General features: G+C 38.6%; 1 protein-coding gene across 1 annotated transcript; it reads right to left on the reverse strand.

The window, feature by feature from the left end:
• Nucleotides 1-621: 621 nt before the first annotated feature.
• On the reverse strand, nt 622-13949 carry vwa1 (von Willebrand factor A domain containing 1). Its single transcript, XM_042492479.2, has 6 exons — nt 13549-13949; nt 8560-9117; nt 6242-6568; nt 4710-4985; nt 3580-3855; nt 622-1635 (listed from the first exon to the last, which is right to left on the reverse strand). The coding sequence occupies exons 1-6, from the start codon at nt 13631-13633 to the stop codon at nt 1607-1609; spliced, it is 1551 nt and encodes a 516-aa protein (XP_042348413.1). The 5' UTR covers nt 13634-13949; the 3' UTR covers nt 622-1606.
• Nucleotides 13950-14823: the final 874 nt, after the last annotated feature.

The following is a 14823-nucleotide window of genomic DNA, read 5'->3' on the forward strand; positions in this document are numbered from 1 at the left end:
CTTTTTACCAAACTACATAAAACTTGAAAACTGCTGTGTTTCACAGGATTTTGAAAAAAATGAAAACACAAAATTTTCATAGAAACTACTAGTGTTACCAATATTATTTGTCTGGATGAACGTATTTCCCTTGAGGTATTTATAATTACATTAATTATATTATATTTATATTCTACATTGCAAATTATGTTTTATTACTTTTTAAGGACTGTATTTACACCCCACACCCCCTTTTTTGTTTGTTTGTTTTTGCAGTTTTCTAGATAATTTTCTTGGCATTTTTACTAATTTCTTGCAAATGTTGGGGTCATATGTTTTTAATTTGCTAAATGTATTTTCCCCATGTGTTTAAAGAAATACACCAATTTGCTCAGATTTCAAAGGGTTAAAGTATAAAATAATCATATATAGCTAATTGCAGAGAAGCCATATTCAGGTAAAACTTATTGAATTAACTTATGAATGCTTATTTCGACCTATTAGTGATGTTGCTAGGCTAATTTAGACTTAATTGACTGTGTTACTTTTATTATGTGGCTCAAATATGTTTTGCAGCTCCAGACATTTTTTTATATAGTAAGGGTTGCTGACCCCTATACTATACTAATAAAATACAATAAGTATAAACAAAATTATTAAAGGACTTTATTGCAAGCTCATATTTAATTTCAAACGTGGCAAACCAACATTAAACACATTTGCTCTGAGAGGATGACCAGTCAGAGATCAGTTGTAAGCCTGTAATGATCCTTTCAGTAGGGGGCAGCAGAGACTCACTTAAAAAAAAGGTAACAGTCTTAATATGTAAACAGCCTGTATGTAAATACTGCACGCTATTAATTATCATACTTACATGATTCTTGATTAATAAATATGAATGATGGAGAGACCAAAACAAGACTACTCTCAGTTACACACATTTATATCATATGCAGCATCTCAGTCAGAACATGTGGACGGTCTGTTCGTAATTTCTCTCTCTAAGTTCAAAGCGATCCTGAAGATCCTGTTATTAAAGCCCTCATGTTAACATTCCCTTGTTGCGCTCCAGTGTGCACACACATATATCAAGCATGTGCTGAGAGAGAAGTCACTTAAGTACAACTCATAAGTATTCATTATAAATGTAAATCAGATGTTTTTTTTGTGTTAGCAAGATTTGAGGGAAAAAAAGCTGATTTGGGGCATGAGGCCCACATATGGTGCAAAGACTTTCTCCAAAACAAGCTACATAAAACATCCAACATTCCCAGCATGCCCTGCTCTGTATCTGCAAAACAGACCCAAGAAACATCTTTTCTTACATCTTTAAACTGAAACATTATACATGTACTACAGGTGTAAACCAGATGAGAAAAAAGAGAAATGAAAAGCAAATCGTCCTCTCTGTTGCAGATTATAGCCGTCAACATGCGGCCACACTGTCCCAGACCACTCTAAAGTGTCTATGGCTTCCACATGAGTGCTCAGTATGCCAAACCACACATCTCTCCTGGATGATTTCCACAGAGGGGAGAGGCTCGGAAAAGAATTATGGATGAAAGTCAAAATTCATCTCTCCATCGTCCCTCCATGTTTGGTAAGGTGCACTTGCAGCTCGTGGCTGCTATGACTGGTAGCCGTATGCTACTGCATCTAAAGGGCAGAGGGAGAAAACGTCAAGGCAAAGGTCAAAGTTTTATGTTTTTAATCTGCTTGTATCTAATAGCACTGCTATCAGACAACAAATTCATTCAGTTCAACATAAACATATCTCAGTTTGAAGGGTCTGTTCACTGAAATTACAAACACTTTTTTTTATTACTTCTAGTGGTGCACAGACATGAATACATGGTTTTTAAAACCCTGTCTGTGTGATTTCTATAGCTACTGTACAATAAAGATGGATGACATGACAGCTCTCCAGAAGTAAAGCCAAAACATCTTAATCGCCCCCTGGTGGCTGGCTGCAGTATAGGTCATAAATCCCGCCCCCTCTATGGTGGCAGATGGGACATGGGCTAAACCAAATACCCAAAGTGCACACCAATTTTCTTTTACAAAGATTGTTTATGCTATTTTATGTAGTTCTTATTACATTTATATTGTATGTTCAATTGTTAGTTTTTCTGATAAATTTGGTTTTAGTTAGTTATTTGATGCTATAAAAAGGGGGTGTGATGTCATGATTGGCAGGTGTGTGTGTGTGTGGAAATCGGTGTGTTTGTGATTAATGGCGCTGCTTACGACTGGGGGAGGGGGGATGAAGATACAGCATTCATCTTTATACACAGTCAATGGTCTACTCCAACAATAAACAGAAGTGAATGGGATTTTCTTTATGGTTCAATGAAAAATTACATTTAAAAAAAAAGTCATTTTATAGCCTATGGCAAGATTAAATTTAAATAATGTAATTTATATTTTAAAAAAAAGCTTACATTAAAAAAATATTTATACAGCATGATTACATTCAAAATGTTCTTTATATGGCAAGATTACATTTTAAAAAGTTTGTTTTAAGGATTACTACTTTGGTAAAAAAAAAAAAAAAGGAAAGAAAAAAAACACTAAAAACTGTTCACAGTCCAAGAAAATCTTCCTACCAGCACCTGTAAAGCTTGCTAATTAACAGGTCTTGTCTCTTTTTTTCCCTGTACAAAACATTAAGTGTTAAAACGACAAATCATCGTTTTATGGTGGTTATGCGCTGGACAATTTCTTGCTCAGTGCCAGTAACCTTCTGGAGTCTCTACTAGATGCTTAGCATCTGATGTAATAGTGATATCAATCTACTAATGTCACTCTTGGAAAGAAGGTGAGTAAGCATATTTTCCAGAGTGACTAACTTTTTGCTTAGAGTGGAAACAGCTCGTGTTTTCCCTCCAAAGTTAAGCAATCTGCCACAGAAAACAGTATTTGGTTGTATCTCAGTTGTTTAATCCAAACTCAAACAGAAATGTAAAAACAAGAATATGTGATTTCAGAAGGACTGCTTGGTTAACTATTTCATGACAACTTATCCACCCTTCCAGCATTTTTGAGCAGGGTCTGCAGACAAGATTTTAGGAAGTTACTTGTTGTTTATCAACAAAAATGTATACCACTTAACTCTGCCTATAACCATTGTATATGGATTTGAAAAACGATATGTTAATTAGTGTGTTTCAGGCATGCTGGTGGGAGGAGGATTTTTTGACATTCAAGAGACGCTAGCTGTTTTCCCTCCTTCTAGATTTTATGCTAAACTCGGCTAAATTCATCATGGCGCTGTGTAGTAAACTCTAAACTCTAAAAATAATATTGATAATAATAAACTTTATTTATAGAGCAGTTTTCAGACAAGGGATGCAGCTCAAAGTTTAGACAACCAAAACACAGGTGGTGATAAAAGTCAGAGTAAAAAGTAAAGATACCAGTAAAAATAGTAAAAATTAGAAAATTGACTTAAAAAAATAATTACAAGAATTACATAAAACTCTCTAAACTGTAATAGAATGTGCATTTCCCACTTTCAAACTATTCCTATAAATACTGACCAAACTTAGGTAAAAATTCACTTCATGGTGTAAAATGGTTGCATATCCTGTCACCACTCACCTGAATGGAACTGTGCCGTGCAGCACAGGCCCTCTCCTCGCGCCGTCCGGTAAATGGGTGACACACACACCCTAGTTGCCGGGGGCAGGTGTGTGAGGCGGGTTGACAGAGAGTCGGGAGGCAAATAGAAAGAGGAGCGCTGACCGCCGATGGAGCTTTGCTGTCCCTCCCAGGTGAGCCAGTAGCCCCTCAGACCACCTACGCTGCTCTTCCAGTCCACCTGCACTGAGTCACTGCCCACTGTGGTCAGCTGCAGGTCTGCCAGGGCGGGGGTCACTGCAGAAGAAGACCACAAAGATCAGGGTTCCTGCAGCTTAAGGCAAGATTTAAGACTTTTTTAATGCCACTCAGAATCAGAGTTTAAGGACAACTTTCTAATAACCAAACTTAAAGGATAATTTTATTTTGCCTAAATATTTATTGTAACATAAAACATGACTTTTGAAAAGAAAAAGTTAGATAATCTGCATCAAATGTTGAAAAAAAACCTTTTGAGAGTGAAACACATGAAAGACAATGAACATATATATTATTATAAAAGTATCTATTTGGTTTACTGACTGCAGTGGGAAATATCAGTCTCCGTGTGAGATTCCACTATTTAGATTCAGATTATGACTGGATTAACAAACAGAATTTATTGAAATTATTTAACAATAAATTGATGTTACCAATTATTTTGAGACTTTACAATGCAGTGTCAGATAAATGATTAATAAAATCTTCTCATGTCTGAGCATGTTTAAGACTTTTGAAAGATTAAGATTTTATTTCTATTTTTTTAATTAATGAATTTAATATTTTTTAAGACTTTTCAAGGATCAACAGAGACCCTAAAAGATGTCAGTCGGAGTTTATATCAGAAGTACAGAGAACTGAGAAGAGAGTTTTAGAAATGTGGATATGAATAAAAAGGAAAAAACAGATATGCTTGTACAGTAGAAAAATGTGAGGGACTGGCTCAAGCTCCTCTAGCTGCTCATAACTGCACTTGGAGTGGTCAAACCTGAATGGTACTATAGTAATTATCTGAAATATAAGACCCACAGAGGACTAGGCTGCACAGGCTTAGGATAAGTTTGCAGTGAACGGATCCTTGATCACTACCTGCATTCTTTCATTTAGCTCACCTTCCTGAGTGCACACTTTGACAGACATGGCCTTCTCCTTGCCCGAGGTGTGCCGGGCAGTAATGGTGACCAAGTAAGTGGTATCTGGCTGGAGGTCTCTGAGGAGCGTGGAGTTTTGCAGTCGGCTCACGGTGGCAGCGTGGAGCTTGCCTCTGGGAAGAGCAGAGTACTCGATGTAGTAACTTGTGACCAACTCCGGCTGAGGAGGACCCCAGCTCACCCGAACGCTGGTTTGCCCCGAATCAGAGACTGTTACCACAGCTGGGCTCAGCACCTCTGAAGTGTGGGGAGACAGGGAAAAACACTGACTCAGTATAAAATAACATGAAGAAAAATTATGAGAACTTTCTAAAAACTAAATAACAAGAGTAGAGAATAGTTCGAGACACTTTGGACACTTAATTAATAATAATTTTATTATGGAAAACTTCTATTTTGTAATATGTGCTGTCTTTTATTATTTAAATAATTTATTGCTCCTTTCTGCCTGTTTGCACAATTGTAACTTGTATATTGTACGTTTGTGCATTTTTTTTATGTGTGTGTAGTGTTTAACTTGTTTGTATGTACCTTTGCTGTGTTTGAGCAAAGCCAAAAATACATTGCCAGAGGTCAACATCTAATCTGGTTTAAACCTCCTTTCCAATGTCACTATACTATAATTTGTGCCAGATTATTGGCAATTTTTTTAAACCATTACAACATTATTTTAAAATAAAATATCAAGCAATAGTGAATAGTGCTCATAAAAAGTCCCAACAGAGAGATGTAGAGATGCCTTCTCTCCAGTATAATGGAACTAGATAGCCCTTGGCTGGGAGCACTCAAAGCCCAAAACAAAAAAAAAAGAATCTAAAAAGAAATTTCTCTTTACAGAAATCTTGATCAAGATAATCCACATACCTTGTTGTTAGTAGTTTCATATAAGAACTAATTTCAATCTACCCAACTACAGAAGGAAGTGTGCATCTACTGCTAGCTCACGTGAGCTCACTTAGCTGGCGAACGTTACACCTCAGCCGAGGAGGACGCCATTAATGTTTACATTTTGTGCTGTCACTAGTGAGTAGACGCACACTTCCTTTTGGACATTGATATGGTTGATGGGTGAAGTTTGGTAGACAGAAAATAGTTAGTACTTTAAACTACTTACAGCAAGGTCTGTGGAGACGCTGCTGTCTAGTTTTTCAAATGTCATTTTTTGGTGTTTTGCTCACCACAAGCCGAGTGTCATCTACGTAGTTTCATTATACTTGAGAGAAGGCAGACATCGTTAAGGCAGATATCTCCAACACTAGACAGTCCACAACAAAATATTCTGGACTAATAAACAGCACTACAGATAAGAGAAAAAATGTGTATTTTTGTTTTGGGGGTGGAACTGTCCCTTTAAGTTTGAGAAGTTGGAACCAGTGAATGTTTGCCTTCTTGCACTCTAACCAGACCAATGATAAGATTTATAGCAGGTGGCACAGTAAGAGCACAGTAATTATGTTGTTATGACACAATGTGTAAACAGGAAGTATGCCAACCTGGCTTTGTAGTGAAGGTGACAGAGAGTGTGTTAAATGCTTGTTCATTGGACTCCGGGGTCAGTGTGGCGGTGTAGGTGGTGTCAGGATTCAGGCCTGTCAGCCGGGCTGTGCTGGCATCTGCAGACTGGGTTATTCTCTGGTAATGACTGCCACCGGTGCTCGGACTGGTCCCAGTCCCTCCTCCTCCACCACCTCCTCCAGTCGGAACCTGACCAAAGCGAATCTCATAGTAGCCAGTCAAACCAGACAGAACGGGTCGCCACTGGAGCGTAGCTGAGTTGGTGGAGACGTCACGGACGGTGATTCGCTCAGCTCGAATGATCTCTATCAGGGCAGAAAAAAAAAGATGAATGAAGTTACTGTCAGGATTATAATTAAATAAGTTAAAATTGTGCAAAGACATGGAGAAAGGATGGTGACAGGGAAGAGGAGAAGACAGAGTGCTAAAAATGCCTCGGCTGCAGACAGCCACCCACATAGACAGCCAGACTTGGGTTTCTGGATGCATTCATGGCCCTTGCAATAAGACAACTTGAAATAGCCAACCCAGTGAGGCCCTGCAACAAAATAACAAATGCCACAGAAGCACTGATATCTGCGATCAGATCCTTAAGCACTAAGCACAGGCTTATGCGTGTCTCCTGGCTGTGTAAAAGCCTTTTTTATACCATGCATCATGTCTTACAGCTGTAGCACATACTGTATAATTGTTGAGGGGTCCCCTGTGAGTGTTATGGTGGTTACCTAATCAGGCCAGAGAAGTGCCCGACCTGATATATATATATATATATATATATATATATATATATATATATATATATATATATATATGTGTGTGTGTGTGTGTATATGTATATGTATATGTATATGTATCATATCTTGAATAGTGTTGGAGGACGCAAGGGAAGTTGAATCATTAATCCATTAATAGATCGTCCTATCTCATTACAGGGACTCTTACACATGCACACGGACACTCCCAGTGTCCTGGCGTCCTATTTAGTCTCACTGTCTTCAGGAGCATGTGTGGAATTAGGGACAAGCACAGAGACATGTGATACATCTGTGAATGAGTGGTGGACTATCAAGTGCAGAGTACTGCATTGAGGAAGTGCTAGCAATCAGAAAGTAGAGCCCATGCCATCATGGACACTACTACTTTTTTTTGTTACATTGTGGGAATTCTTAAGGGCACTATATAATTTTACAGCATAAACTACATTCTCAGAATTGGACAGTCAAACAAAATGACAGACAGTAAATATATTGCAGTGTATGGCAAATAGGGAGTGGTTTCGGACACAGTAAATTGATCAATTATTGATATAAAAATACTGCCAAGTTCTGCTTTAATAAATTGATAAATTTAAGGAAAGAATTCTGAATTGATGATTGATATTTGCATTAAATGTTGCAGTGAAAATGAAAAAGTAAATAAAATCATTACATTTACGATTAATAATTGTATTTCTTCTTCCTCTAAATGAGTAATAAAATACTTCTGTTCCATCACACAGTTGACTTCCATCCTGCTTAATAGGGATGTAAATCACAAGTTTTTTCGCAACTGGATAGTATAATGATTTTTTGGACAACAATGTGATATTTGATGATATCACAAAGTCTGGCACAGTTCAGATTTTGGTTTGAAACAGTTCGGGGGCCTGGGGTCTGTTTTCTTTTTAGCACTGTTTGAGCGTTAAGGAAGGAGGTGTGTCTGGATGGAAGTAATGACACAAATATACCATTTATTGTTAAACCCCCACTGCTTAACCATAATTTCTGTTTCATTATATTTAAAGAGGGGTCTTTTTCATTTAAATGAGTTGTATACAAAAGTCAGAACACTGATATAGCAGAAAACATCCTGAACAGCTAACATCCTTCTGTTTTGTGATCTGAGCTTATCTGTTTTTTGTTGAGGAAGACAGTCCAGCCACGCTTGCATGTTAGTACATGCAAGTACTTATGTGTGTATCCCACTGGCTTGCTAATCACTTATACTTCACACTGCACTCATATGTCAGCAGGACATATGGTGGGAAAGCGTCCTTGGAGAAGTGTAGCGCATGAAACTGACGTGTTTCCATTAGGGGTATCTCATATTCAGTTTGAGGGTTAATGGAAATCCGCCTATTGATAAACTGAATAAAGAAAAATGAAATCTAAGTATTCTTTTGTGATTCCACTTTTAAATTTGTGAAACATAAATTCACAGATTATTATCTGAATATTATTAAACACTTAAAATCAATAATTATTTTGGTGGCACATTTTGGCTTCAAATATTTTGAACAAACCCACACCGTACTCACCAATAATGGCGTCCCGCAGGTCCTCTGTGATGATACTCATATCATCGATGTCCACAAAGTGTAGGTGGCTCTCCACGGGTGGAGTCACCACCTGCCTCAACACCTGATAGTTGCCATGCCCAGTGGAGACCACCAGCACAGCCACACCCTCCTCCCGCAGCTCAGCCATTGGTCCAATCACATCGCCTGGTTTCACCCCATCCGTCAACCACACCAGCACTCTGGGGAGCCCTGCCCGGGCCCCATCTGCTGCCCCAGGTCTCAGCACCCACTCCTTTGCCATTTTTAGTGCCCCCACTGTGTTGGTGTCCCCCCTGAGAGGTTTGGTGCCCCTCAAAGCTCCCTGAAGGCTGCTCTGGGTGTTATGGGCATTAAAGCCAAACTCAAGGCGTGGTTGGGTGCCCACCTGGAGAAGTGCTACCCTCACCTGGTCTTCTCCCAGGGAGAAGGGGAGGAGGAGCTCAGACAAGAAGGAGAGCATGCGGGAGTGCTCATAGGAGGATACACTCCCTGACGAATCCAATAAGAAGAGAATGTCACCCTCGCAGCAGTTCAGCACTGTGGAGAAAAAAGAAAAATATGCAAATCAAAAGTTCAAAATAATGTGAGAACTCCCTCTGTGATTCCTTTTTTACTTTACTTTTCCACAGGTTCCCTCTCCTGCCTCACCAGCACACACACATTTGGAATCTCCCTCCGCTTTCTTGGAACAACACAAAACTTTTACATTATCGACATGAAAGCAGGAGCAAGAAATGATATTGAAGATAAGTAGAAATCAAAACAAACAGAGGAAATACAAAATAATGCGATAACTTCAGAGGCTGACAACAGATAAAAGGCTTTCAAGCACTGAGCCAAAGAGTGAATTTTTTCCCCCCAAAGTTTTCCATATTTCGTAACAGAGGACCAGTTAAAAGCAAATGCCAAGAGCAAAAGACAGGAGGAGGGGGGAGAAAACAGTAGCTGCTGGGTTTTAGCTGCACAGAGAGAGTGAGTAGAGAGAGAGAGAGATAGAGGAGGTGGGACAAGATGAAATAAAAGGCGTTAAATGGAGAGGAGTGGGGCTGACGAGGGTGAGGTGGGGTGCTCGCAGTTCCATGCCAGAGACGAGGAGGAATGTTGGATGGCCATATACAGAGCAGAGGGAGAAACAAAAGAAGCAGCCGTAATAGAGACAGCATCTAAAAGCAATATTTAGTTGCAGATTGTGCAGCCGTCCAAAAAAAAAACGCCCACTGTTAAAATCTGAGAGCAGAGGTTAAGAGAAAAGAAAATAAATGTGTGAGAGATATATTGAGAGATGGAGCCCTTCGGCTGCCTCTAGGTTACTACAGTTTAACTCCGGAACCTGAGATAATTATCTTGATGACTTTATAAAACACAGGAAGAAGGAAATGAGCTATGAAAGGAGAAATGACCGCAAAATTTGCAAGAAATTAGTAAAAAGTACAAGAAAACTCCCTGAAAGTTAGTTTAACCCTTTGAAACCTGGAGCTGCATCACTTTTCTTGTGACGCCTTTCACAAGTATTTAAACCTTTTACCTCTAAGCATATTAGCGTGAAAATGATATTTATCATTACTATGTTACAGAAGTATGAAACACTTTTCAGAACTCTTTCCAAGTCTTGTTTTCCTTGTTTGTTTTTTTTTTGTTTTTTGTCATTTCTTTTCCTTTTGTTTGTTTGTTTCTTTTTTGTTATTTTTTATTTGTTTTTAAGTAGATTTTTTAAAAATTTCTTGCTAATTTCAGGGTAATTTCTTCTTTTGTTGCTCATTGCCTTCTTTCCATGTTTTTGCAAGAAATCAAGACAATTTCTTCAGGTTTCAAAGGGTTAAAAAAACAAACAAACAAACACTCAAAAAAGTCAAACAAAAACAAACAAAAATGGAGAAAAAGGGGGAAAAACAAACAAACAAGATTTGGAAAGTGCTTCGAAATGATTACTTCTGAAAAATAATTTTAAAAATGTAATTATGATCATTTTAAGTGTAGTTTTGCCCTTGTTTTTTTCCTAACAAATTTTCTCTCCCTTTTTAAAAAAAAAACCCAAACAAACAAAAAACAATTTCCTTAACTAATAATTACCAAGTTCCTCATAGCCTTTCTTCCCCATGTTTTTGAAATAAATAGCACGAATTTGCTTCAGGTTCAAACATTTAAATACCTGTGAAAGGTGTTTGAAAGCACGGATTGAAAAGTGATGTTGCTTCAGGTTTCAAAGGTTTAGTAAGACTGCAATTACAGCATCGACTCAAACACCCTGACACCTTCAGAAACTCTCATTTTCCTTTTTTAAATTTCACTGCCTAACACATGACATGAGGTGTTGATAAGACTCAGTGGTGTTGAAAGCTGAGAAGGCCGCGAGGCATGTATACACACACCAATCAAACATGTACACACACATGCAGACTGCCTTTCTCTCCATCAGCCGAAAGAATTCCTTACATCTGTCTTGTTGTTTGGACTTTGGAACGAGGGGGCCGCTCCATATCGCAGGCCCCCTCCCCACCTCTACCTGTGTGCAGGTATGCCTTTATCTAAAAACCACATGTTGACGTCTGGACACTGTTTATCTTTAGTGTTTAAATGCAGTCTGCAGCTTTCAATCGCAAAGTCGGACTTTTTGGGGGACGACCAGCGCTTGGGTGATGTGAGGGTGGAAAAATGAAGTGTAAAAACCTCATGTGGTCCAAGTAAAACACTACGGGAGCAGAGGGGGTCTGCAAACTGCTGAACACATGGGAGCGTCTAACTGAAACATGCATAAACAGACCTGAATAACACAGGTTTTGTGAGCTGGATGGATGTACGGAAATGTAGCATAAAGATGAAAACCACAAATATAAGCATGTGGTGTGCTGCTTAAGATTAGAGGAATTTTAAGCGTTTCATGTCCAGAACAGGTTATAAAGCCAGACAACCAATCAAAACAGCCATCCAGTAAAGAATACAACAGTCAAATACCATTCTTGATCCTTAATTATCTTTAAATTACCCAGAATTATCCATACATCGAGTGACTTTCTGTGGCTGTGGGATTGTGTAAGCTCTATGTCATACAAGGTTGACAGTAATGTCAGCAAGTGCACTTATAAAAAGCCCAATTACTGTTCGCTATGTTGGTTCAGTCGCATCAGGTCCCTATTAATGGAAATAGCAAAGTGACATAGCATCTCACTCACTGCTATGTTAACGCAGTCAGAAAGAGCCGCTCTCACTGACAGACTCCTCGGTGTCACCACCAAGTTTAGCCTCTCAGACGCTTCATGGTCATGAAATTTACTGCAGGGTGTAAAGGCACCGTGGTGGAGGAGCTACCTATAGGAAACACAGGCGGCCGCCCAGTTGTTTTTGTTTGTTATTTAAGCACTAAAAAATGGAACATGAGGGAAAATGAGCCAAAGATCGAATGCTAATGGTGTATCTGTATTAGGGGTATCACCTCTAGTCATGGCAATGCAGCTCATCTTTATGTGTTTGTCAGAGAGTGATCATCATAGTAATAGTAAGAGAAAATGAAAAGGTGAAAGCCTATGGGGCACAATACAAATAAAGGAAAAAGAAGACCAGATTCTACAAACTGTTACAAATTTAGTGTTTCCTACAGAAGACGTCAGTGTGCTGGTGGAGATGTTTAAAAATGTTGTTGTTAATCATATGAATGTGTCCCTTACAAAAAAAAAAAAATGTGTCCCCTCTCTAAATTCGGATGTATTTAAAAATCTGTGAATGCAGCGCAGCAGCATTCAGAGCTGATTAGATCAGATTGATGGCTAAGAGAAGCAGCTGCTGCAGAGGTGAGTGGTGAAAGAAAACTTTTAATTAACAGTTAAGTTTTGCTTTTACTGTGCCTGGCGTTCAACTGCTCCTTCTGTGCCCAGAGCACACTCTGTGCAACCAGTGCAATGTACAACGTAATATAAAATTGTCCAGGTGGCAGATGTTTGAATCGTAATATGCTGCCATAAATAAATTAATGTGTGGGAAACCCTGCTGTTTGTTATTTGTGTTATTGTTTGTGTGTCTATGTTGTTCATTTGTGTTGATTTCAATGTATCTCTTGTAAAAAAGCATAGTTTTTGCAGGGTGGGGCTGGGAAGCTTGCCTCGGGTGCTGAATGTACTTAGGAACTGCTGTGATACCAGCTGATAACATTTGTTTTGTCACTTTGGTGACTCTGATTAGAATTGATAACAGTTACAGAGATATATTAATATCAGCCTAAAAACTCACTGAGGAGTGCCTCACCTCTACATCAGTGTGGAAATAAAGAGAGATTTTAGTATTTCTTGGTGGCCCTCATATTTTTATCATTGATATTATTATCATAGATGTGGAAAACTAAAACTGCAGTCATTCTTGCTCTCAGTTTTCTCTTCTCATTTTATTATTACTTAAATTAATGACATAATAATTAAACTGTAACTATTTCTCAGTCGATCTGGGGACTGCTTTGTCCTTCTCTTGGACATCACTGCTTGTAATGCCAAGGGATTTCATCAGTTGACAATAATCTGGGAATTTAGCCCTTTTTTGTGTTTATGGGGAGCACTTGAAGCCTTTCTCAGGCCGCCTGGGTGGTCCCTGCATGTGCCCCCATCGTTTTGGGAACCACTGCCCCAGGCTGTGGGATTTTATCAACTGACAATCCAATACCTGGAGTGGTGCCATTTCACTGAGAACACGGGTGTAGTATCAACCCCACCCTGATCCTCCCTGAGCCCATACAGCAGCCCCCCACCTCCTCCAGCAGCATCTAATGAAAAGTCATTGCATCTCATATTATGTGCCACCAATGCATTAAAATTTACTTAAAAAAAACAAAATAAAATACAGATATTGAGTTTGATTTCATTTTATACTTTGTATGCTCGAATTCATCGACTCCAAATCAACTTCTGGCAAGTTTTCCTAAAATAATGATTTTAAAAATGGATTCTATAAGATCACTTGTGTCCATATCCATCTGGGGGAGCTTACCTCCTTCAGGTGCGGGGTTCTGTGTAACCGTGGGCCGCACGAGCACACACAACAGCATCCAAGTGAAAAACATGTTTCTCTCCATCACAACAGTTATGAGTTAAGTTCCCTCGAAGCAAAGTATAACACGAATGTTACGGGTTCTTGAGTCAACCATATATCCACCACAGCCCGGAGGAGCGCGCTCCCACTCAGTAAATTACAGTCAGAAGCATAATTCTCATGAGTCACATCCAGTCCGGCCTTTTATTTGGCTTCCTGTCTTTCTTCTTTGTTGGACATGGTAGACCAGTCGGTAATTGGAGGCGCTGGAAGTAAAGCTGAAACTAAACTCAAAACTTCAGTCCGTGTGCGCAAAGTCTGGACGCTCCTCGTCAAATGCGCTTCGCTCGCGCTCAAGGCACGAGTATCAAGTGCGCGCACAGTAAATACAAGCTTTCCTGGAACGACTTTCAAAATAAAACTCTTGTTTGCCGAAGCTAATTTCTTCCAATAAAAACAAACACAATGTTCAAAAAAATAAGAACATTGTCTCTGAGGGTCCAAGTAAGGGTTTTTAATATTTACATATGGTTATTGACATATGCCCAATCTTGTAAGAAAACAGAGTAAAAATAGTTACAGTAGGGGAGACCGGAGATGGTTGTAACACATTTTATTTCAACATGTGTAATTAAATTTCTGTGTTACAGCTCTAAAATTTTGAAACAAAGTACCCTTATTTGTCTGCCACAAATACCAATGTTTCCAACTGGTTGGAATGTTGTACCATATTTAATGAGACCATTTTTACTGGTTTATTTAGTATTGGCTGGTTTAAGTGATAAAACTAATAATTTATATTAGGTGCGTAATGTTAAAAAATGATTTTTCATATACATAAATCATACATTCAAAATCTTAAGGGTGCTGAGTGGAGTTTCTGTTTACATTCAGTGTTATTTAAAAAAAAATATTGTGTGTCCTAATGGTCTGGGAATGCATTCCTTCTTTCTTTTTTTTTGGCTTTTTTTTTTAATTTTTTTTTTTTTTAAACTTTTTTGTGTTATTTACATTTCTCTTAACAGCCTTTTTGATGTGTATCTGCATTTCTTGACCCTTACTGCCAGCTGTACATCAGTGAAATGCTTTGAAAGCACTGGTAGGAATGTGTGTCAAGTCAACTATGTAAGTATTCATGTGCATCCTTGGACACATGCATGGAGACAAACAAAAAGGGAAGCTACTAGCACCCCTAGTGGTAAAAAACTACAAAGGGCACCTTTAATCTGCAAA

Source organism: Plectropomus leopardus, chromosome 9, assembly GCF_026936395.1.
Source record: "Plectropomus leopardus strain MGB_pleo_1.0 chromosome 9, ASM2693639v1, whole genome shotgun sequence".
NCBI classification, from domain to species: domain Eukaryota; kingdom Metazoa; phylum Chordata; class Actinopteri; order Perciformes; family Serranidae; genus Plectropomus; species Plectropomus leopardus.